At 42.1% G+C, this 26648-nt stretch overlaps 1 protein-coding gene across 1 annotated transcript in view; it reads right to left on the reverse strand.

Moving 5' to 3' along the window:
- Window positions 1-3142: 3142 nt before the first annotated feature.
- Window positions 3143-26648, reverse strand: part of LOC139444172 (serine/threonine-protein phosphatase 4 regulatory subunit 4-like) — a 79013-nt gene continuing 55507 nt past the window's right edge. The window contains exons 7-26 of the mRNA XM_071225069.1: window positions 26286-26407; window positions 25933-26055; window positions 24259-24377; window positions 23939-24016; window positions 22909-23028; window positions 22282-22359; window positions 21832-21915; window positions 20777-20959; window positions 20498-20603; window positions 19835-20127; window positions 18696-18740; window positions 18362-18439; window positions 17800-17911; window positions 16914-17000; window positions 11874-11969; window positions 9847-9978; window positions 9397-9468; window positions 6449-6548; window positions 6234-6316; window positions 3143-5160 (exon numbers count right to left, since the gene is read on the reverse strand). Of these exons, the coding sequence (XP_071081170.1) occupies window positions 5081-5160; window positions 6234-6316; window positions 6449-6548; window positions 9397-9468; window positions 9847-9978; window positions 11874-11969; window positions 16914-17000; window positions 17800-17911; window positions 18362-18439; window positions 18696-18740; window positions 19835-20127; window positions 20498-20603; window positions 20777-20959; window positions 21832-21915; window positions 22282-22359; window positions 22909-23028; window positions 23939-24016; window positions 24259-24377; window positions 25933-26055; window positions 26286-26407 (2191 nt within the window). The 3' untranslated portion in view covers window positions 3143-5080. The remainder of the gene's footprint in view (window positions 5161-6233; window positions 6317-6448; window positions 6549-9396; window positions 9469-9846; window positions 9979-11873; window positions 11970-16913; window positions 17001-17799; window positions 17912-18361; window positions 18440-18695; window positions 18741-19834; window positions 20128-20497; window positions 20604-20776; window positions 20960-21831; window positions 21916-22281; window positions 22360-22908; window positions 23029-23938; window positions 24017-24258; window positions 24378-25932; window positions 26056-26285; window positions 26408-26648) is intronic.

The raw sequence follows: 26648 nt of genomic DNA on the forward strand, positions 1-26648 counted from the left end.
CAAGTGGTGGTTGTACATGATAGATGCAAAATGTATTAACTAAACGACTGAGGAAATTGACATCTATTTGAAATACATTCCAGACATATACTCCGACAGGTCCATGCTGCCTTCCAAACAAGCCCAAATTCTGTATTCATATGCTGCCATTTATGCAGGTCTGACTCATCTGCTGTAACAGTTTAAATTTTTTTAACAAATGAAATGTAATCTCTCAAGTCATCGTTAAGTCAACAGTGCCAACATTTTGACCTTATTTTCGATATTAAATAATTTCTTAATGTTCATCACTAGGGTGTTGAATATATGGTTTAAAAACAAACCACACTAAATATTGAGACTCTTGACACATCACCCAGCCTCAAACAATGCACTATTTGTAAACCTCTGGTATGAAAGATTTGCATTAAATGTTTTTTTGTTGTTGTAAAGTTATTATACATTAAATTTGTCTTCATGTGACCTGTATTTTATTGAGAACAAAACATGACCACAACTCACAGGGTAAAAATGGCAGATGGGAATACCCACTTGCACCTCTCTCCCATTTTCGCCTCTTTCCCACTTGCCCCTCTCCCAATTACATGGCTTTTCCATTTGCCCCTCTCTTCCACGTACCCTAGACCCAGGTGTGGATCACTGACCTACTGACGTACAGTTACTTGTGACTTAGGTTATTATTATCATAATAGTAATATGGTAATAATATTACCATTACACTAAGACCCGAACATTTAGTGCAGCCTGAATCAGTTCAACTGTTTGATGAAATAACATATTGATGAGAGCTATAATGTCAAACAATATTGTGGACTATCAGCACCAAACAATATTGATGAGTTATCGGTGTCAAACAATTCTGATGAGTTATCGGTGTCAAACAATTCTGATGAGAACTATCGGTGTCAAACAATTCTGATGAGAACTATCGGTGTCAAACACTATTGATAAATGAGGATTCATGGGCATCAAACATTCTTTTACCAGTACTGAATACCTGAGCAAATTGGCTTTATTTTATGTAACAACTTGCCATTTGATAACTTATTTTCATATATATAAAACTTTGAATAAAACCATAAATACTATGTACCACAGACAGAACAGCTTAATACCAACACATTGTAACTGTGACGTAATGCACAATAAATAATTAAGCTTGGATTTCAAAACATAACAGTACACAAAAAACAAACACACAAACAGCCATTGTCAAATAAACAAGGCGGGGCTGCTCACGCTGCACATATAACAAGCGGGAGAAGTCATCTGTCGTGTCCACTGGTTCTTGTCCTCACTTTGTTGGCACCCAGATTCAGAGTGCTCTCCCTTCCCTTTGCCTCTGCAGAAAATATCCCCTTTGGACTCTAACCAGTGGAATGACAGTCAAATATGAAAACACAAACATTTCAGTCAATGCTTAAAAGGCAAGTCTGCACAGAAGGACTTAACCAAAACAATTTTTATTGTTGAAGAAAAGACTTTCTTTTAACAATTTAAGTTTTATAGAGGGATGTTGTTTTATGGGCTTGCACCTATTTCCAGTTCAGATCCGGACAGGATGTTAATATTAAAACAGAGACATTAACTGCTAGACTAATATAAATATCATAAAATTTGCTAATAGCAAACTGAGAAAAATTGAGTCCTCACGTTAAATATTCTTTACTAAAATGAAAAAAAGTGTAGAAGTCATTTCCTTTTAAATTATGTTTGATAATCAACACCTTTTTTAAGCAAGTGATCATCACTTGCTTGATCAGTGTGTTAGAATCCACACTGAAACATCACCTCCACTGTAATATGAAGTTGTTTATCCATAAGAATTTGTCCTTGTTCAGCTAAATACAGTTTCTTTTCACCAACAGGCCATCATTCAGTTTATCTTTAAACATACTGTCAAACATGTAACTAGTTTGTAAAACGCTAATGATGTCATGATTGAAGGGAGATAAACCAAACTGACAGACCTTGTGACAGTCCGTGCGATAACAAAATACGTTCCAGAAAAATTGATCCTGAAGATGTTTATCTATGTTTCAGCTTCAAATATGAGTGAGTGAGTTGGGTTTAACGCCGCTTTGAACAGCATTCCAGTTAACATGGGAGTGAGTGAGAGAGTATGGTTTTACGCCGCTTTTAGCAATATTCCTCCAATATCATGGCAGGGGATACCAGAAATGGGCTTTACATATTGTACCCATGTGGGGAATCAAACATGGGGCTTCAGTGTGGCGAGCAAACACTTACACCAGGCTATTCGCACTGACCCAGTTATCGTGAGAGGAAAGCCTGAAGTGATCAAGATCTCAGACGTAGACCACATTGGTGAAATCCATGAGCACATGTATGATGCTGACAAACCTAGAAACAAAATCTGAGTGAACCGGGATTTGAATCGCAATCCTAGGTTTCTGGCGTGCCCAAGGGACACAACTCTGCTCAGCAAAATGTGATGCCTTAGACGACTCGCCAACCACTGTTCATATATGAATTAGGTTACCCAATTCAAATGTTAAGCCCTTTCTTGTGTTAACTTGCCCTTTCAACATTCGATCCTGATTTGGGGGAAATTATGCATGCTTTTTCACTCCACCTGATTAGCTTCTTCAAGAACAGAAAGTAGCATGCTATTGCTGCTCAAATACCTGAGCATTAGATTGCAATATTGGTCTATACTGGTCAGTGGACTGATAGATATCTATCAGAGATATGTCCAAATAAGATGCTCTGCCCTGTAAAACACACATGCCAATGTATATCAGATAGGGACAAAGGGACATATGGACATTCTACCATGACAAGTTACAATCCTGCATTGTGATTGGTCCATGAACAATAATGAAACACACATCACCACAAAATGAAGTATTTATTTGAAATCACTTCTTCTGCCACACCACCAGTAGTTGTCTCAAAGCCTCCTATGTCCTTCCTTTGTAACAAAATACTGTGTTCTGGTTCTTAGATTAATATTAGTATGAATAAAAATATTTATTAGCAACGAAAAATAAATGACCAATTACTGTCTTGTTAAAGATTGTGAAAGTCACGGGACTTGGCACAGTGCAAGTCTATCGTGTACAGTGACATGATATTCACCTTGTGACAATACATTGGCATGTTGTTCGACAGATGTCATGATGTCATACCACAAATATATTTCGAAAAGCATAGTGCAAGGTTTGTTTCATTTCCTCAAGAGTCAACAAGTTTAGTCAGGTGTGTAAATCATATGCAATTGATGATCTTTATGTTTCCTATGTTTCAAGCAAACTGTTGAAAAAGTATGTATCACATAAAGCCAAAACAAACCTGGGACGTGATGTGATTATCATAGATCTCTAAATTCTACACTGTAACCAAAGTCATCAGTTTGCCTTTGTCATGGTAGAATGGAGATAAGCTTACTGTGTTTCCAAAACATTTCTTACAAACTCTAATTTGAAAATCATGTCAACATATTTCAAATAAAATTTATAGGTGACAAATCAAATTTGACACCTGTAAACTAAAAGCACAGTAAGTTTATATCCTGTCTGTGCCCTAGACCAGACACTAGCAGCCCTGCTTCAGACACTCAGATCCATCGGGTGGTACATGTCGGCTCCGGTCAGTTGAAACTTTGACAGTGATATATACTACTCAAAAGAGGTTAAGGACCTTAAATTTATTCCGGCATGACAGATGAACTATAGAAATATGAAAGAATCGGGTGGTCCTTACCTTTTTCATGACAGATTTACAAAAGTAATTGGGTGGTCCTTAACTTCTTTTGAGTAGTATATGTAATTGTACAAACTAATGGATATGTCATTTTCTCTATCAGCTGTGAGATACGGACTTCAAATGCTATAACATCTGGCCTGTGCAGACTTCTCACAGAAAAGGTTTCTCAAAACCTGAAAACACAGCAACATTTGTGCATTTATCCATCGGTGTCCCATGAACGTGTGATATAACTTGGTGTACATAAATATATACATTCCATTGGTGGATATATATGCATTCCATTTGACCTTCACACAACAAACAGACAAACCAATCACATTTCACATTGCTTCTCAGTATAAACTGATGATAATAAAGAATCAAGTTTGAACACAAATGAATGCCAAAGTCCAGTAATACAAGAAGAGAGTGTCTGGGGAACGAGAGAGCTGAATATAGTCACAGTGTCCATGACGAACAGGTTGAATACTGACGTGCTGATATGGATGATATACATACAGACATTGATCGTAACACTCATATCTAACAGTACATAGTGCATAATGTTAGTATTGGTCAAATCAGGAGAACTATTCCTCTACTATCACAGTTGATACCAGCAGCAGCAGCAGCAGCAGCAGAATCCATCATTCAGCTGATCAGACCTATATAGGGATGATATCTCACACTCCTCCAAACATAGCAGCAGCAGAATCCATCAGTCAGCTGATCAGGCCTCAACAGGGACGATATCTCACTCCTTCATTCAAAGCAGCAGCAGCTCCCTGAATTCAAATAGAGTTATCTCCCCTTGCACACTGTGACACTGCTGCACACCGAGGGTTATTAACATATTGCCGTATGTACACCTATGTTAGATAGTGGTATGCTGGCCTTACAGTGCGACCTGTTGACAGGAAGTACATGTCTGTCCATGAGTATTCCAACAATGATGCACAAGTCCCACCCTTGTCTACAGCTACAAACGGAAGCCCGTCTCGGCATCACAACTCCCATGTTCTGTCTTTAAACAGGGGAAGGGCGAACATGTCCATGCTACTACCTATGTGTACTGGTTGGAATGTTCCGATATCACCTAACCGTCACTGCCACCATTCTCGATAGCACTTGATACAAAGACATTTACACGGACAAAAGACAGCGCGGAGAGGTGGGGGTTATTTAGGGAGCCCAACCCAAAGTCACATGATCTGCTGATGCTCCGTGGTTTGTGGACGGAATTGGGACTGCCAAAGTGCTGCATCACGCTCCGTGCAGACAAACAGCAGCCAGCACACAGATGCATCAGTGCCACACATCACACATTTCTCCAGGCTGTGTATATACAAGCACACGTCGACACACATGGTCACTTGGAAGCCTTCTTGCTGCCTGTTGCAAGACCGTTGGTTCCTGAGCCTGTGCGCGCCTTCACGATGAGTTTAGAGTCTGAAACAGGTGTGACAGACAAGTGAAACAAGATGCATCACAATATTACATTTCCTATGAGTCAAAATAAATTGTGTCATAAATTGAATCCTCTAAGTTTGTTTCCAAGTTGAATATTACTCAAATCCATCTGTGTCTGTCAATAATAGGCAAAGAAAGGGCCAGGACATGGTCTTTACCGGGCTGAGATAGGGCCAGAACATTGTACAGGGCTGAGATAGGGCCAGAACATTGTACAGGGCTGAGATAGGGCCAGAACATTGTACAGGGCTGAGATAGGGCCAGAACATTGTACAGGGCTGAGATAGGGCCAGAACATTGTACAGGGCTGAGATAGGGCCAGAACATTGTACAGGGCTGAGAGTTGGACAGAATATTGTCTTCACTGGGTTGGGAGAGGGCCAGAATATTGTCTTAATGGGGCTGAGAGAGGGACAGAGCATTGTACAGAGCTGAGAGAGGGACAGAACATTGTCTTTACAGGGCTGAGAGAGGGCAAGAACATTGTACAGGGCTGAGAGAGGGACAGAACATTGTCTTTACAGGGCTGAGAGAGGGCAAGAACATTGTACAGGGCTGAGAGAGGGACAGAACATTGTACAGGGCTGAGAGTTGGACAGAATATTGTCTTTACAGGGCTGAGAGAGAGCAAGAACATTGTACAGAGCTGAAAGAGGGCCAGGACATTGTCTTTACGGGGCTGAGAGAGGGCAAGAACATTGTACAGGGCTGAGAGAGGACAAGAACATTGTACAGGGCTGAGAGAGGGACAGAACATTGTCTTTACAGGGCTGAGAGAGGGACAGAACATTGTACAGGGCTGAGAGAGGGACAGAACATTGTCTTTACAGGGCTGAGAGTTGGACAGAACATTGTCTTTACAGGGCTGAGAGAGGGACAGAACATTGTCTTTACAGGGCTGAGAGAGGGACAGAACATTGTCTTTACAGGGCTGAGAGAGGGACAGAACATTGTACAGGGCTGAGAGATGGCAAGAACATTGTACAGAGCTGAGAAAGGGCAAGAACATTGTACAGGGCTGAGAGGGCCAGAACACATGGCTAGCTACTGACCACTAGCGGTGCTGCTGGCGCTGTTCAGTGATCCTCGCCTGGCTGTCACACTGGACACTGGCAGACTGCCCGTGGAACTCTTCCTGCAACAAAAACCAGTCAAGTCAGCCATACAATCCATGTTACATGTTACAGGTACCCTGTGTTGTAAATGCCACAACAAAAACATGTTACCCTCCAAACACATAGTCTCACTAAACAGATGCTGGACTAACCTGACTCCTGCACTGCTTGGAGCTGCTAGTGTCCCAGACCTCACTGATGTTGCTGCAGGCTTCATCATCTTGCTGCTACTGCTGCTGCTGCCACCAGTGGCTGAAACATCATTAAGATGTACTATAACTTTCTGCACAAAAAACTTCTCTCAAACATTCTAATGAAAATATAAAGGTGGTAAGTATGAAAGACTTAACAGATTAAGTTATAAAAGATCATTTAATTTTTACATTAATACAATATCTCATAGGATTTAAAACAACTTAAAACAACAAAAATAAGAATTTAATATACATAGGATAAACACAAAATTCTTCCAATGTTTCTGAAAGTGTAATTAATTCACACCAGTAAATGCCATTGTTCACATCTAGGGTGAAATATGAAAATAATTATATGTAGCAAAAAATACTAAGATAATATTTCCGAGCAAATCCAACAAGAAGCAACAGGGTGCAGGCTATCGTGGGAACAGAAGGCAGTATCTGACTGGTACAGTAGGAAGTTCTATAGTACATCGGTCTCGTTGAGAGACATAGCGGTCTCATGGAGAGACATAGCGGTCTCATGGAGAGACATAGCGGTCTCATGGAGAGACATAGAGAGCGGTTTGGGGCTCAAAACTGCTCTTATTTCAATCTCCTTAAAATCAGATCTTAGTCCTCGCTAAACAAAGATCTGAGGACATCCCATTACGGGTCAAGTCAGGACAACCTTGCTCGAACTTTGACCGACTTAATGGATTGACCAATCAGAAGGCATCTCTCTCGTGCTTTACGGCTTTAATTTCAAATTGGTGACTACGCTTCCAAACATATTTTGACAAATTCTCGATTAAAAATTTGAAACCTGAACAAAAGAACATTCTGGAATGGGTAATAGATGGTCTAGATTGTATGGATTCAGTCGCTAAACCCGTAACTATCGTTCGGAATACCCGTGTTAAAGTTTTCAAAGATGCATGATTAGAAATCACACTCTAGCTGTCACTGTCATGATTTGGTAAGCGATGCTCTGATTGGTCGGATGAAAGGTCATTCTGAATCCCCTACTGGGATGTCCCCAGATCTTTGTTTAGCGGTAGCGAGAACTAAGGTCTGATTTTAATGAGACTGGCTCTTAGTTATACCATGTGTGCGTCACAATACCAAGTCTCAAAATACAAACAAAATACACATACATTGACAGACACAGTTTGACACATAATTGTCTGGAGAAGGAGGTGCTAACCCCTGCATCCTACTGTGGGTCCACCAATGCAGGGAGTTCAGTTTATTAATGTGTGTGTAATACTGTAAGTGACAAGGTTTGTAGACATTACCGCTTGCATCAAGACCAGAAGAGTCAGTGGCACAATCTGTAGATCCTTGACTACCTACAGTGTTGTCGAGGACGGAGTGTCATTGATTGCCTACAGTATTGTAGAGGACACATGTATGATTGTATCTTTGTCTACAATGTTGCATTAGACAGTGTCTGTGCCTTCAGTATTGCAGAGAAGACAGTGTATCATTGACTTTGCCTATAATGTTGTTCAAGACACAATGTCACATCGTCATGATAGCCTGCCTATTGATGGAATAGATCAAAAGCAGATGCACCTGTGTAAGCATTGACTGGTGTAATGGGAGAAAATGACATGTCATAATTGCCATTCCCAGAGAGGTTGACTTGTTACAGCCTGTCAGTGTCTGTCAAAACTGTTGATCTTGACATCAATTGCCTTCATTTCACACACCCCCCAATCATCAAAAGAAATTTCACTTCTGTTCAAATCGGTATGCAAATAACTGAAATGAACAACACTGATTTTATGTGATCAAAAGGGTTAACAATCTGAATGAGTTGAGGTGAAATGGCGTTTAACATCGCATCCAAGAGTATTCCACTTATATAGCAACGTGCATGCACGTGCGTGTGTGTGAATGTGGCTGCTTGTACAATTTCGGACTGATGCCTATTTATAGTGCTAGCCCACTTAGATACCATGCCGCAGTTTAACATAAATACCCCACTCAGACACAGTATACCGACTCTGAGCCGACCAGTCCTTGTTTTAGCCCCTAAATGCCAAGTGCAAGACAGGGTAACAACAAGTACCATCTTTTGGTACGATTCGGCTGGGGATCGAAATCCGGCCCTTCCACTCTTCAGGCGGACACTCTACCGCTAGGCGGTCCAATCTGAATGAAGATTCAGCACATAAACATATAATAGTTGTTACTTTAATGTATTGCTTCATATGATCAATATACTCCTCACCTCAGCTTTGTTTAGACAGTGTTCCACCTCCAATAATGTTCAAATTGGTAAATTTAAGGATACATAAACAAGTGTGTGCATTATTTCTTCTGGGCAAGTCCTAGAGGACCTTCACTAGGGGACGAGGCAGACAAAATCCACCAAAGACCATGCAGAACCACAAAATTGAAAAATTGAAAAACAACAGATTCAGTTCAGCAGACACAATAACTGCAGCTTGAGGGCAGGTAGAAAACAACATTCTTTGTAAACCTTGGCACAGTTCCAAGACAGAAGACAAGGGAGGCAAGACAGAATATGGCATCATTGTAGTCTTAGACAAGCCTGGGTTACAGAGAGGAACATAATAATATGAAAGTATGTTTGCAAGTTCCACACTGAATGATTTCAAAGATTTCAGAATAAAACACTAACAGAATGACACAGAAGACACATATTCTCTATAAAGATGTGTCTATGAAGATGTGTGGAGTACTGAAAATACAACCAGGCAATAAAGAAGTACTTCGATAGTTGAAGACTCGACGCCAAGAAGAACATATGATCAGCCACAGAAACACAGGCAAGGGAGGTAACTGAATGAGGCGTAGCAATCAACAGAACATACAGCAAGCAATGGTAAATAAAATCGGAGCCACAGATCACACAGGACTACACGGAGCTAGGGAACCATGTGACCACTGACCTGACTGCACTGAGCAATACACCGGGATTTTACACACTAACTCCTTCTTGGGCGACCCGCCCAGTTTAGAATCTAGCAACAACAAAGTGCTAGGTTACATATATATCATTGTGAGGCAATCAAGAAATCCATGCAATAATAAAAGAACATGTATTATTTTGATCAATTTTCTGACAATCAGTTTCTGTCTGATTTTTTCTGTAGAGTGAGTTCATGCTGAAAGCGTTTCACCTCTGGAGGGCAGAAAACAGTGTTTTACTTATGGATTCTGTATGATTCCTCATATGAGAAACAAACTCAGCCCAAAAGGCTGTTGATAAAGTGTTGTTAGTGTGCATGACGACATGCTGAGATTTCCACCAATGTTTCCCAGGTAGTAATGCACCTTGGTGTGTCTGACTTATGTAAATCATGCAGAGACCCTGCCTTGGAGGCATCTGAGCTCCTCACCCTTGCTGACGCCACCAACACCTATGCCGCTGCCGCTGCCACTGCCGCCACTTGGGGCTACACGATTCATGCTGCTGCCGACAGGGAGCCCATCATTTTTGGGCTTCAGTGGAATGCGACTTGGCTGTAAATCTATATGATCAAAATAACATTATCATCTCGCCCTGGATACCACATGGTATATCTAAAACAGTACTCAAAGAGTGCAATTGTATCTTCTAAATTCTCGAAAATAATTTACATTTGAGAAAATCACTTCAAGAATAAACCATTAATGAAAGTTATCCATTCAGAAAAAGCATGCAGCAATAGTCTACTATCCCATGCAGATCATATTCACTGAAAGGAATCCACCAACAGAAAGACTCAAGCAATAACAAACACTGACACAGAAGATCCTGTCCGAAGATCCTCATACAATCATCCTGGAGCCCTGATGCAACAAGATACACTGTAGTCCAAACTCTTTCCTTATACACATGCAGAAAGATCCCAGCAAAGAATTTGCCCTTCAAGCATTAATGTACATACACCGATAATTTCCAGTTGAACATTCCATGAGCCATTCAAAGATTTGATTCCATAAGCTACAGAACAAAAGCAGGTTAGGGAACACAAGACAAGGGAAAAGATGGACGTGACAGTTCTGAGAACATGCTAAAAGTATCAGATAGAAGGATCCGTCAAGTTGGAACACATGTATCAACAAGCATTACAAGCTGCTCTGTCATAGATGCTGTGTTGTTAGGAGCAATGCCTTTGGGGATCTGGAGTATGGGTTGAGTATTTTAACATGTCCTTTGTCATTCACATTCCAGTTCATGTAGAAAGGCCTGTAGGGCTCTGTCATGCAGCTGGTTCAAGTTTCTTCAGAGATTCACCACAAGGTTTGTAGAGATCAATCAGATGGCTTGTAGAGATTAATTAGATGACTTGTAGAGATCAATCAGATGGCTTGGAGAGATCAATCAGTTTCATCAGATGGCTTATGGAGTTTGATCAATGGTTTGTAGAGATCAATCAGATGGCTTGTAGAGATTAATCACTTTCATCAGATGGCTTGTAGTGTTCAATCAGATGGTTTGTAGAGATCGATCAGATGCCCTTTAGATATCCATCAGTTTCATTAAAAGGCTTGTAGAGATCAATCAGAAGGCTTGGAGAAATCCATTAGTTTCATCAGATTGCTGGTACAGATCAATCAGAAGGCTTAGAGAAATCCATTAGTTTCATCAGATTGCTGGTAGGGATCAATCAGAAGGCTTGGAGAAATCCATTAGTTTCATCAGATTGCTGGTAGAGATCAATCAGAAGGCTTGGAGAAATCCATTAGTTTCATCAGATTGCTGGTACAGATCCATCAGAAGGCTTGGAGAAATCCATTAGTTTCATCAGATTGCTGGTAGGGATCAATCAGAAGGCTTGGAGAAATCCATTAGTTTCATCAGATTGCTGGTAGGGATCAATCAGAAGGCTTGGAGAAATCCATTAGTTTCATCAGATTGCTGGTAGAGATCCATCAGAAGGCTTGCAGAGATAGTTCACGTGGCTTGTGGAGATCCATCAAAAGCCTTATTGAGATCAACCAGAAGGCTGGTGGTGATCAATCAGATGCCTTGAAGAGATCAATCAGCTTCATCAGGCGGCCTATAGACTTCAGTCAGATTGCTGGTAGAGATCCATCAGAAGGCTTGTAGAGATCGTTCATGTGGCTTGTAGAGATCAATCACCTTTATCAGACAGCTTGTAGAGTTCAATCAGATTGCTGGTACAGATCCATCAGAAGGCTTGTAGAGACCCTCAGAGCTCCACCAGAAGGCTGGTACACAGCAGTTAGTCTGATCAGAAGGCTATTGCCACTTCATGCAGATCATGCACCAAGATATGTTAGTAATGATCTGTTGCCTCAGAGGGTCTGTTCGAGAACTGGCAGCCATTTCAAGCATGTCATGCAGCAAAGAATCCAAAAGAGTGGATTATTCACATTTGTCGGACAAAGCATGCAAAAAGAGGCGACCTCAGCTTACCTCGACGAGGGATTTGTGACAGTGATGGAATGGAAGTAGTAGATTTAGATTTGACCAGATGTGAGTTCCTCACAGTGGAGACACGACCCTTGACATCTTGAAACAATCAACACAAAGACAATCAACACTCAGCAGTATACAGGGTGGCTTGGTCAGCCGTGGTTCACTCTTGCCATTTTGCTGACTCAGCTCCTGGATCAGTGATTAATAGCACACACACATGGACCTGGCCACAGGGAGCTGCAGTTGCCTGCTCACAGCGAACTAAGTTGGAAACTGTGTGACAGGTTGTAACATATGAAACATTTCAACAAAAACCTTTATATAGGTATTATCTTGTGTTTGTTGTATAACGTGTAATACATCATTTCTTTGTTGTTTGACGCCGCACTAAGCAATATTCCAGCTATATGACAGCAGTCTGTAAATAGTCGAGTCTGGACCAGACAATCCAGTGATTGATATCATGAGCATTGATCCACGCAGTTGGGATATGATGACATTTAAAAAACAAGTCAGCAAGCCTGACCATCCGATCTTGTTAGTCGCCTCTTACGACAAGCATAGTCACCTTTTACGGCAAGAATGGGTTGTTGAAGACCAATTCTACCCTATAATCTTCACAGCTCAAATTATCTTGTGAGTTGGGTTTAACACTGCATTGAACAATATTCCAGTTATATCACGGCCTGTCAGCTTAATGTGATGAGGTCACAGACGTACACTGCTTTGGTGAAACCCACGAGCACGGTGCTGACAGACCTAGATACATAATCAGGGCACATTAGGATTCAAACCCATGACCACAGGTTTTTGGTGTGCACAAGGGATGCAACTCTGCACAGCAAATCACAGTGCTTTTAGACAACTCGGTCATCAATGCCCCCCCGATTTATCGTGTATTTGTGGACATATTCCAAAATATTCTATAGGAAAGTAAGGTAAACTTCAGAGCAGTAGGGTAGAAATAACGTGAAACACAAATACATGATTTTTGGAACACACACAAAACAAAACACATACATTTGTATTAGGGCTGGGATGGGTAACTCGGGTCGGGTAGGTACTGAGTAGGACCCAGATACCCACAGGACTACCCCGACCTGTGGTTAGTCATGTGATATATTGTTTAATGACAAGAAGTATCTAAAACTCTATGTCTAAACTACAAGCCACTTATGTTCGCAGTTCTTCCTGACTTTTATATGTTTGAATAAAACTAAAACTTCAGTCAACTTCAGTGTATATATACACCAGATTGTTTGATACATGTATCTCAACACATTTTACCAGAGCTACAGTCAAACTTTTCCCACTCGGACAGGTTGTACCTACCTCTTGAGACCTACAGCAGGTACCCGGGTAGGGTCGGGTAATAGGGGGTGGGTAACCGGGAAGTAAATTTGGACTCGTCCCAGCCCTAATTCGTATTTGTTCTTATTTCAGACAGTCAAGTCAAGATATGAATACTTTGTCTACTATGGACAAAATTCATAATAATGAGCACATGAGCATGACATGCTGTTAGAAGGTTCACTCCGATAGTGTTACTTCTACAAGGACATACGACCCCTGAGCTGTGCGTACTTCCTCTACAGTACTGCCCCAACACACTACTACCACACACTACCTCTACATCGATCACAACTCAAGGTACTAACATGCTTCAAACAGACATCATGCTGTATCTACTTGCTGTGAAAGAAAAGCAAATTATTGTTAGTAGGCAAACTGATACACAACTGAAACAACCAGTAGGATTAGGAGCTGTAGGTGAGAGTTACCTCCCCTTCTACACACTAAGCCAGCTTTGTTGGCTGATGGGCTGCCTATAGTGGCATGTAATACACCAACAGATATCGCTAGAATCACTATACACTTGTACTACATGGAAGAAGATCACACATGACATCCTGGCAAAATTCAGATACTGGTTATCAGGTGAATACTCTGTAGCAGGCACCTGATAAATACTTTCTCAATTTTGTTATGATTGGGGACCAGTTTGAAAAGTTTGAAGACGGATAGAAATCTTTAAGAATGGGTGTGTGTGTGTGTGCATAGTGTGAGTGTGTGTGCGTGTGTTCTTGTGTGTGTGTGCATAGTGTGTGTGCATGCGTGCGTGTGTATGTGTGTGTGCATAGCATGTGTGGATACTGGCTTAATGGCCCTGCAAACTTTCCATCTCACAAAATCAAACTTACCTGATTTCTCAATGTTTTACATAGTAACTTAACTAAACAAAACCTCTCCTACTATTACCACAAGATTGATATCGGTATCATGGCGAGTTGAGAGAAAAGGCAGTTAACTCATCCCACAAGCTCTTAGCACCACTGGTAATGTAAACTGTAATGCAATAAGATTTGCCAGGCATATGCTGTTGTCATTAAATAGACCTGGTCATTCCATGAGGTAGTTGGGGTTTTGCTGTGGCTGTGTATTTTTGAGAATTTCAAGGATTTCATCATTTTCAGGATTAGGTCAGGTTTTTTATATTTTTGTAATGATTAATTTTTATTTCATTTTTTTTTTGTGGGAGGGGAGAGAGAGTACTTAATACTAATACTACGTCTTTTAAAGTACATTGAACTTTGAAACTGGTCCCTTACTACACATTAGTAAGTACATATGTAGTGTCTGAGTTCCAATGGCCAGTATATCCCTATCATCACAATGACACATATTACCTGGCCACCCACCAACATCACCTGACACTCAGATGTGTCTACCTTAACGATGTCACCTCAAGCGTCTCTTTATTGCAACAGTGTATCTAAGCAGTATAAAGCCATGTGAAGTATTGCAATTGGACCACAACTTTGGAACTTGTCATTTCCTGACAAGAAGATTCTGAAAAAGTTGGGTGTTCTTTAACTTCTTTTGAGTAGTATGCATTATTTCGTAACTTACTGTATCCTGTGTATAACAGAGTTTATACAAACAGGGAAAGGCGATTTTAAAATGCAGGTTAATTCTGACAGGCCAATCTGAAGCAGTGCATGATGCTGTACTGCTGGCGCCATGCAGAGTAGGACTAACAGACAGAGACAGATAGCTGACAACCTCCAGTGCCTGGCACTGGTCTACTACTGTCTGCAGAGATCTACAGGGAGGGAGAGAGAGGCAAGATGGCGCACACGGGGAGCGCAGTTACCTTCTGAATGCAAATGGGGCGGGTATAGGAAGCCCGTACCTGGCACTGTAGGACAGAAATAACACACATCCAACTTTCACTTTCTCGTAACTACATGTTGTCATACTGGAGATAGTAGATATGATGGATTGACTGTGATAAAGAATTTTTTTATGTGTCACTGCAAACCAGTTCAGGACTGGTCATTTATTATCAGTGGGATTGGTCTCGGACTCTATCATACTGTACTTTACTGACCCCCCCCCCCCCCCCCCTTCATGCAGCGTTAGAAATTGGCAGTAGTCCTAAAGTCCTTACCAAACTGCCCAATAGTAAAGGTATCCAAAGGACTAGTAGAAATTGGCCCATTTAAGGGTTTTGCTATATGTTATCATTATAGGGACTAGTGGACAAAAACTGTTAGTTTCTAACCATGTCATGTCTTTGGCATTTCATTTTTTCACAACCCCTTGATCTGAACCAACCCACCTTCCCCATAATACATGACCAGTCCTTAACTGTTGTAATTTCCTTGAACAAGTCAGCGAGTTAAAGTATCCACTGCAAAGTTACTGTGAATGTCCCGCATGCTGTCTGGGAATTACTGAGACAGGAGAATCCATGTTGTTATCACAGTTATCAACAGGGTGACAGACATGAGTTAGTGACAGCCGAGATGAGGGAGTCCTTGTGAGTGGATGTACATGGGTATGTTAACATTGTTGGGGTGGTTTGTGATTGGTTATTAGTGAGAGGGGTCAGGGTTGGGGAGTGGGGACAGGGAAGGGGGTGGGGTGATGGTATACAGGCAGTAACAGGGTGGGGTTTGGACTGGAGATATGTGACATTGATGGTTGGTTGGTTGGTTTGTTGTTTTACACCGCACTCAGCAATATTCCAGCTATATGATGGCAGTCTGTAAATAATCGAGTCTGTACCAGACAATCCAGTGACTGATGTCATGAGCATCGATCCACACAATTGGGATCGATGACATGCATCAACCAAGTCAGCGAGCCTGACCATCCAATGCCTTTAGTCGCCTTTTACGGCAAGCATTGGTTGCTGAAGACCTATTCTACTTCGGATCTTCACGGGTCTGACATTGATGGAAGCGTGGGGATTGGGTACAGAATCAGATAGCAGGTTGGGGTATGGGTCTTGAATGGGTGAGGAAGGCTTCAGGTCCAGAATGAGGGTGGCTGGGAGGTGTTTGGGTCTGGAATGTTGGAGGAAGTGTGGGCTTTGGGTCCTGAATGAGGGTGGCAGTGTCGATTTTGGGCTCAGAATTGTGGTGGCAGGGTGATATTTGCGTTCAGAATGGGGTAGAATGGGGGTTTCCATCTGGAATGAGGGTGGCAGGGTGGGGTTTGGCTAAATGAGGCTTGGCATTGGATTGGATTGATATTGAAGGAGACGAGGTAGTGATTTGGGTGAATTAGAGATTCTCTTTAATCCTTCATTAATTCAGCACATAGAGAGAGGTAGAACTTCTGTTGAACTATGGAGTGAGAGACTGACCCTAGAGGTGTAAGAGGTGAAGACAGCACTAGTGAAGGAACTAGTGAAGGAACTATTACAGGACATTTACAGAAAGGCCTGATGGGGAACACAATAAAAAATCTATTTAAAACCAGGTTTTGTAGATGACTTTGATGAGTCAAGAGATCTAAATTTGGCCTAAAGTGTCAATCCTAGTTATTCTGAATAATCACACAGACTTAAATAGTCTACTGTTTTACAATCAGAGAATATCCGGTTACTCTAATTACATCAAAACTAAGATGGCTGCTAGCCCATCAAACCTTCCTTCATCAGTTGTGGGTGGGGAGGCAGGGGTGAGGCTGTGAGGGGGAGGAGGGTCCTACATGGACTACCGAGATACAGACATGGACCTAGCTCACCTTTAGAAGCATTCGTGGAAGTATTGGAAGAAGATGAGGTACTTGGTGATCGTTTGATTTCTTTGACATCTTTTGCTGTTTTACCACCTGGGTCACGTGCAAAACAAATGTTCGGTTAGAGCAGAGATGTAGCCAATACCATCAGTGGTGAAATAGTCTCACAATATACCTGGCCAGGAGGGCAAGCTGGCCTTGAAAGTTTCCAGCCAGTTTTTCAGTTCAAATTTCACTAGTTTAAATATGAGAAAGTTGATTTTTCCAGAAATGCGATTCTGCGAAGGTATAAATAAAGTGAACCAAAATTGAAAATCACGAGTCAAAATTTATGAAAGGGGCAACTCCGATCTTGCAACCTCGTTTTGTTACAGATATTAATTTGATTTTTGATGGTCGTATTGATGTACAGAAAAGGTAGAACTTTTTTATTTTGATCAACTAAGAGGTGTGCATAAAACAATCACAAGGGAGGGACATCTCAGAATCTATAGCCCAATTGAAATATTGCTAGAAACGTGCTAGCGGGCAGGTGGGTATTTCGCACACTGAATACCATGAGTGACGGCATCTGGATTGAACCTATCCTTAGATCTCAGCAATGATATGGATGCTACATGAAGGCAAAGGAAACAATCAACAACACTGTAATGCTGAGACACAATGAAAAGTCTCCAGAAAAAAAGATCCTATTGTCTGAACTTAAACTCATGCAAGGCTTTTCATCATCTCTACTGAATAGATAGAAGGAACATGCGTCCTCGATGCACATGACGGCGACCACATGCTCACCACATGTGATGCAGAAATCGGGAATAGCTAGGCAGGACATTTTGTCACAGTAAGCAGAGATACAGTAGTATGCCAAGCATCACCCGCCATGCATACTCACCTTTACCCTTGGGACCAGGTATTTTACTCGAACCATTATCTTTTTGTTTGGCAGCATTGCGCTTATCTCCCTTGGCTGCTTTGGCCTCTTCCTCCTTGCGTTCTTTTTCTTCCTATAAAGTGTGAATGAAAAAGACTGTGTGAATGTTGCATGTCACAGTAAGTAATATTAACTACAGCACAGCAAGGCCCAGCAATCTTCTTCAAGCAGGAGACACCATCTGGGTAATATGACACACAATCAGTTTTGGCCAAACTTCGGAAACTATTCTGCTGCCGAAATCCCCACAGATGACACAAAGCTCACATCCCATGGCATATGTCACCTGATTGCCCCTCCCCTGTGAACAGTGACCCCCTTATGAACAGTGACCCCCTTATGAACAGTGACCCACCTGTGAACAGTGATCCCTCCTTGCTAACAGTCATCCCTCCCTGTAAAACGGTGACCCCCCTGTGAACAGTGATCCCTCCCTGTGAACAGTGATGCCCCCCTGTGAACAGTGACCCCCACCCCCAACCCCCTACCCCCGTGAACACTGATCCCTCCCCCTCCAACTCACCTGCTCCAGCAGCAACTTCTCATGGTCCTCCTTCAGCTGGTCTTCAATGTCATCTTCAAAGTTTTTCCTCCGAGACAACTGAAAGAGAGATGTGACAATTTCAAATCACCTCTGTGTTATCACTGCTTTCACCATCTCTATGTGTATCACTGTGATGTTGTTCATGTTTCAAAATATATACCATCATTTCTTTATGTAACACTATCATATCACCGCAATGAGTCATGCTGTTTCATTATTTCTCTACATGGAACTGTTATAGTACCTAGATGTGTAACTCTGTTATACTGCCACTGGTTGTTCTATCCATAACGTAAAGTAAGGTGTCACCTACCAATGACTCCATCTGAACATGGATCCGGTCCAGCTCCTCCACTGCCTGAAACAACATCAATGACACCATCCATTACTAGACTATTTAAACACAGGTACCAACATAGCAGGTGTTGGAAAAAGAATCCAGCAAGAAATCACTTGCATCTTTGATTCTTGTTTGTCTATCTACTTAACTGGTTGCTGAACCCTATCCTTCATGGCTGTTGGACCCTTCCCTTCATGGCTGCTGGACCCTATCCTTCATGACTGCTGCACCCTACTACTCGGGGCTGCTGGACCCTACCCTTCATGGTTGCTGGGCCATGCCCTTCATGGCTGCTGGACCCTACTCTTCATGGCTGCTGAACCCTGCCCTTCATGGCTGCTGAACCCTGCCCTTCATGGCTGCTGGACCCTACCCTTCATGGCTGCTGGGCCCTGCCCTTCATGGCTACTGGACCCTACCCTTCATGGCTGCTGGACCCTATCCTTCATGACTGATGGACCCTACCCTTCAAGGTTGCTGGGCCCTGCCCTTCATGGCTGCTGGACCCTACCCTTCATGGTTGCTGGGCCCTGCCCTTCATGGCTGCTGGACCTACCCTTCATGGCTGTTGGACCCTATCCTTCATAACTGATGGACCCTACCCTTCAAGGTTGCTGGACCCTACCCTTCATGGCTGCTGGACCCTATCCTTCATGGCTGATGGACCTTACCACTCAAGGCTGCTGGACCCTACCCTTTATGGCTGCTGGATCCTATGTTTCATGGCTGCTGGACACTACCACTCAGGGCTGCTGGACTCTACCCTTCATGGCTGCTGGACCCTATCCTTCATGACTGATGGACCCTACCCTTCATGATTGCTGGACACTACCCTTCATGGTTGCTGGATCCTACCCTTCATGGTTGCTGGATCCTACCCTTCATGGTTGCTGGATCCTACCCTTCATGACTGCTGGACCCTACCCTTCATGACTGCTGGACCCTATCCTTCATGGCTGCTGGACCCTACCCTTCATGGTTGCTGGATCCTACCCTTCATGGTTGCTGGATCCTACCCTTCATGACTGCTGGACCCTACCCTTCGTGACTGCTGGACCCTACCCTTCATGACTGCTGGACCCTATCCTTCATGGCTGCTGGACCTTGCCCACCTGTTTAATGGCTGAGATAACATCTCTGTCCTTCTCATTGATGAGAATCCTCCTGACACTGGCCTCCAGCTGCTGCAGCAAGTTGCGATCGTAGGGTAGTTTGATCAGCTGCTTGAGCAACGGTAACACAGTACACAGGCGCAACCGGATGTTTGCCACAGGATCAGACGTTAGTTCCAATACATTTTCAAAGAAATGCTCCTTGAAAAATGCTTTTGAATACAGTTCCATCACAAAGCGGCAAATGTCAATGAACAGACTTCGATGATGACAGCTTCTCCCACGACAGAAATCTGGAAAGAGATTTTCTAATTATTTGGATCAACAAATCTTCACATTTCACATACAGTGATCATAAATAACTGAAAGAAGACTATTTGTAACACAAACAAGTTTAAAAACATCAAAGTTATTTATCTTCATGTCAAAGTTGCTGATCTCAGGTTCAGCTAAAAAGTGGATGAACAAGGACTGGTTGGCTCGGAGTAAGTATATTGTTTCTGAGTATGGTATCCAATACTATCCATGCCAAACTACAGCATGGTATTTCAGTGAGCACTATAAAACTGCATAAATCTGGACCTCACACACGCTACATAAGTGCAATAATCTTGAAAGGGAGGTTAAAACCCATTTGGTGTCACCTCACCATATCTCACTGACCTTCAATTATGTGAGCAATAAGCTCCTCTCTCTGGTCCTGTCTTTTCAGGTATCGCAGCAACACCAGCAACGTCCGTGCAGCTGCATGTCGCACAGGAATTGCTCTCTGGAACCAAACAATAGACTTTCCTTAATAAACTCCCAAAAGGATGTTCCATATTACACAGTGAAATAAAAATAGGTTGTGTGTCTTTGAACAGCTGCACATGATGCTCTTGTCAACATGCCCACTTTCAGTGGCACCTATCGTTCAGCTACAAGCAGGGAGAGAGCACTCACCGCTGTGAAGAGTTTCTGGAAGAGGACTGGAATGACTTTATTGCTGATTGCATCACTGGAGCAGCACTTGGGCAGACAGGCCAGACTGAACATCAGCTCCTCCTGGGCTCGCCAGTTGTTGGACGTGAAGATGACACTGTCTGCTACCAGGAGAGCGGGAACCACCTCGGACAGACTGTGCATCTGTAGTGGGGTGTAAAGCAGCATATATACTACTCCAAATAACACCAGATTCTTTCCTATTAGACAAGAAGAAATAATAGTCGTGGTTCTCAGGCACTGCCTGCATCCTCAGAAAGTTATGTTTTTATTTCCATTTTTTTTTTTGAATATAAAAAATCCAAATACCTAAACACAACATGATCCCATATGGCACGCAGTTACGTCCCTTCATATGCGAACTGCTTTACTGTGCATCTCATGTTATTGCAATAGCGGCAATAGGAGTGTGTATACTTGTTTATGTAGGGAGGACTTTTGTCAAAAGTCAATGCCTAAGAACCAATTCTTCTATTTCTTTTAAGCCTTTCTATAGTTGATATGTCATGCCCTGACATGGACATGACTCTAGATATACTGGGTATTCAGGGGGGTACTGGAGTATACCGGATGGATACTGGGGATACTGGAGATACTGGAGTATACACGATGGATACTGGTTGATACAGAGGGGTCCTGGAGTATACTGGGGTATACTGGATTGATACTGGGGACACTGGAGTATACACTATAGATACTGGTTGATACAGAGGGGGACTGGAGGATAAAACAGGTCCACTGCATGCCATGTTTGTTGTAAGAACACAGATAGAGCACATCTTGAGGAATGAGGATCAAGAGGACACAGGATAAACAGCACAGAGACATTGTGAAAAGAATTCATGAACTAAGGGTGCAGATACAATACTTAAGGAACAAAGTTCAAGATCATGAAAAATAAGTGCTACAATCAGAGTCATTATTGATTAAAATTATCTTTTGTAAGAGAATGCTTCAACAATTCTTCTTCGTAAAGAGTATATACAAGGTTGTTTTTACTGTATAAAGAAACGTACCTTGGCCTCAGTGATAGTTCCGCTGCCGCCTTTAGCCAGCACTTCTAGAGTCTCCGGCAGACGAGTGATCATCCCCTGCAGAACCTGTAGACAGACAGACGGAGGACTCCTTCTATAGTGTTATTGTGGACTCGACATCCCTTGTCAAACATGTTCTTGAGTAACTTCAAGGCAGCTTGGGTTGTATACTCCCCAGGGGGCTGAGAATAATTCTTGAGTGTACACTGATCCAGAGACCGGGGTAATAACAGCACTTTGAGCATGCCCCTGAGGGGTGTGGAAATATGTGCAATATAAATAGCCTATTATTATCATTATTATTATATTTATGATTATGATTATTATCATCATAACTTTAATTAATTCAATTAAATCACTGCATGTTTCTGAAACATGTCTTCATTGATATCAAGACCCGTCATTCAAGGCTACAACTTCATAGCAACTGACCTCGATAGAATCATCTTTGAGTAGGTTCATGAGGTCCCCTTGAATTAGATGCACAGCACTCCCGAGTTGTTTGGATACCTGAAACACAAACAACACAATTGTAAATTAATACCACGTAAGTTAGCATGGTCATGTCATCTTAACTGCAAGAGATCTGAGTGATGAATTTCATGTGCAAACATATGTGAGATCGAATTCCATGTCCGTGATTGGCAACTCCATGGTGATGACCTAAGGTCAAAATATGACAGACTACTTTCCTGATTGTATTTCATTGATAAGTTACTCCTGCTTCGGTGTCCAAACCTTATGGTTTTAGAGTGTTAATATATGTTCTTCGATCTAATGTAGTTTGCATCATATGTGGCAGAAACTTTTGTAGAGGGTCAGACTAGGTGTGAGAAGTCTGTTGGATCATGAGAAAAGATAAAATATGCATCAATTTGAGGGGGTGTAAGAAACAGATGCATCAATTTTCAGGTGTGTAAGAAACAGATTGCTGCACTCATGCCTCCTACATACCATATATGTTACAGCTTGCTTCATAACATATCTAGATAACTTGGCTTGTTAGTATGGTTTTCTAGGTAAATGGTATCTATGGTGTAGTAATCTCTATAATCCTACCTCATGGAATCCACTGGCCATGGTCCGCCTCACCAGGATGTGAGGATCCTTGCACAGACCACTGAAGGTGGAGAACAGCTCCGTCTTGAAAGAACGTGTCCCAACAAACAACACCATTGCCTGAAGTAAACATGACAATATGTTTCAATGTATGTTCACTAAACTTTATCATTTGAATTTATTAACAACTTCCATGGTTCAATACTGTCAGAGCTGTAGCAAAAATATCATCAGGCCTGGAGGTCCACAGGAAGGTCCACAGAGTGTTTGTTTGTTTGTTGTTTAACACCACACTCAGAAATATTCCAGCTATAAGCATGGATACACACAATTGGGATATGATGACATGCATCAACCAAGTCAGCGAGTCTGACCACCCGATCCCGTTAGTCGCCTCTTATTACAAGCACAGTCGCCTTTTATGGCAAGCATGGGTTGCTTGAATATTGATAAAAACATTTTCAGAAAGGGAGTGAGTGAAAATGTTTTTTCAATATTCCAGCAATATCATTGCTGGCACATTATGTGTAAACCTTACAGATGAAAATGTTTAAGGCACTACAATTCGTTGTGCAGAGTTGCTTCCCTTGGGCATGCACAAAGGCTATCATGGGTTCAAATCCCAGTTCGCCCCGATTATGTTTCTAGGTTTGTCAGCACCATACCCATGCCCCTAGGTTTCACCGAAGTGGTAAACGTCTGAGACCTGCATCACTTCGGGCTTTCCTCACACACAAAACTAACATACCATGACATAAATGGAATACTGTTCCATGCAAGCTAAACCCAGCTGACTCACATATGTAAGGAATTCAACCTAGATTTTCAGCATTATGAGCACTGCCTCTAGGCTACCCCATCTAGACATGGCATAATGTTGTTCTTGCACACAAAGGCCCTTCAGTTGCTTACATGTCAGTGAAGTAACTTAAAATTCTGTGTGTAAGGACATGGCATAACCTTCCATAGAATCAGGACTAGTGGCCAGCTACCACTAAGGAGGCACCAGACGATGACGTCCTGTACTCACGGGGAAGTTGTAGGCACAGTTCCTCCTGCACTCCAAAAACTGATCCTCTTCCGCAAACAGGTCAGGGATGGCCATTTGCTGCAACACACAAGTCTTGGAGATTAGGAGCAATAGAGTCCAATCATATTGTGTATTTTCAGTGTTAGAGTACATATACTTGTTCAACAAACTTGCTGCTTTTGTGGAAGACCAAAAAAATCATCCTGATATGACCAAAACCAAAACTACTTGAAACTACTGTAGGATTGACACAAGGAACAACATAAGTTACTGTTTCCTTGGTCAGGTATTTGTATCTAGTGTATGATATTTGTTCCCACCTTGGAGGGCGATTCCTTGTCCGAGTCCTTGGAACCCTTGTTTTTCTCTGACAGCCCGACCCGACACATCTTCCTGAAGTAGTCCACAAACCAGTGCTTCTGATCCTCCGATAGGTTGACTACAACACCAAGATGTAACACAGAATATCAACATTTGACTACAACACCAAGATGTAACACAGAATATCAACATTTGACTACAACACCAAGATGTAACACAGAATATCAACATTTGACTACAACACCAAGATGTAACACAGAATACAACATTTGACTACAACACCAAGATGTAACACAGAATATCAACATTTGACTACAACACCAAGATGTAACACAGAATATCAACATTTGACTACAACACCAAGATGTAACACAGAATATCAACATTTGACTACAACACCAAGATGTAACACAGAATATCAACATTTGACTACAACACCAAGATGTAACACAGAATACAACATTTGACTACAACACCAAGATGTAACACAGAATATCAACATTTGACTACAACACCAAGATGTAACACAGAATATCAACATTTGACTACAACACCAAGATGTAACACAGAATATCAACATTTGACTACAACACCAAGATGTAACACAGAATACAACATTTGACTACAACACCAAGATGTAACACAGAATATCAACATTTGACTACAACACCAAGATGTAACACAGAATATCAACATTTGACTACAACACAATACTGAGTGTCTACACATCATGCTGTGTGTCAGTTGGGTTTAACACCGCTTTGTACACTATTCAAGTCATGTCACGACATGCCAGCTTAACTTGGGAGGAGAACTTAAAGTGATGAAGGTGTCAGGGTACAGGCTACATACACGTCACATGGACAGGGTGAAGTGAGGTGAAATTGGGTTTAAGGTCACGTCCAAGGTTATTGCACTTATATGGCGACTTGCATGTAAGTGTGTGTGTGTTTGTGTGGCTGCTTGTATTAGTCCGGACTGATGCCGAATTATAGTGCAAGCTGACTGATAATACCATACCACAGTTTAACATGAATACCCCACTCAGACACAGTATACTGACTCCGAGCCGACCAGTCCTTGTTTTAGCCCCTTCATGCCGAGCACCAGACAGGGTATCAACAAGTACCATCTTTTAACATCTTTTGGTATGACGCGGCCGGGGATCGAACCCCGGACCTTCCTCTCCCCGGAAGAGCAGTGGAGGCTGGACCAAGTCTGGAGTAGTTTTGCATATCTCCTATCCATCAGTGCAGTCATAATAGAGTCCACCCTCATTTCACTCTCATTTTACAACCTGTGATTCCTGGTTAACTTTAACAATTATTTGCACCCCTTACAGGGGGTGGCTGAAAAGTTCTGTTCTGATGTATACAGCTTTAACAGTTTGTTGTATTAAGTACAATGCTTTCCATGCATACAGGCTGAACCAAATACACAACCACACAGCATATGTTTGCAGGCAGCAAAGTGACTACTTCATGATAATGATTGGTTGGTTTGTTGTTTAATGCCGCAATCAGCAATATTTCAGCTATATGATGGCGGTCTGTAAATAATCGAGTCCAGATATCCATCAAGGATCAGAACTTCTCAGCCAGCCTTCATAAACAAAAATAAGTTCTGTGTTTCTTTTCCTTAAACAAATTACTCAAGCAGTTACAGAAGCATACCTGACAAGCCATGGCAGAGTCGACCGAGTTGCCTAGCAACCACAGGAAGTGTGGAGTCTTCGGCCAGCATAGACTGTTGGCAGAACTTCGTCACCAGTGGAATGATTGTTGTGATACAGGTATCTGTTCGACATAATGGATATAATATTTAAAAAATAATCACAGATCTGCAGCAATGACAAGTTCTCACACATAAAACTTGACTAAATGAAGAGAAAGAGGCACATGATGAAGAATGAGCCATTATCAACTGAACAGTTTATTGAGAGGTAAAATTTAATTAAATGTGACATTTCCAGCTTTACATCTGCCCATGTCTAGAGTACAGTCCCCTTGTTGTTGTACGTACGTACCATCGTCTAACAGGCTGAGTATACTGACGACCGTCTCCAGTCCTGTGATGCGGACATAGCTCTCCTCGTCATTGGTCAACTCCACCAGCTCTGGGAGTATTGCACTTTTGGTGGCTTCAAGGCTGAAATGAGTGAATCGGAGCATGGAGGACACGCATATAGAGATGGTACATATACATGGTCCCTGGCAATACTGACAATACATGTGCCACTGTGCAAAGGCATGTAGATACCCAGTGATAGAGTGAATAAAGCTTAACACCCCATCGGTAAATATATATCTATTTGCAGCAATAAGTAGTACCTACCCAAGCTCAATAGTAACCGATCCTCCAACCCCTCAACAGTACCTACCCGAGCCCC

This window comes from Haliotis cracherodii, unplaced genomic scaffold (assembly GCF_022045235.1).
Source record: "Haliotis cracherodii isolate W230 unplaced genomic scaffold, xgHalCrac1.p SCAF_5, whole genome shotgun sequence".
Taxonomy (NCBI): Eukaryota; Metazoa; Mollusca; class Gastropoda; order Lepetellida; family Haliotidae; genus Haliotis; species Haliotis cracherodii.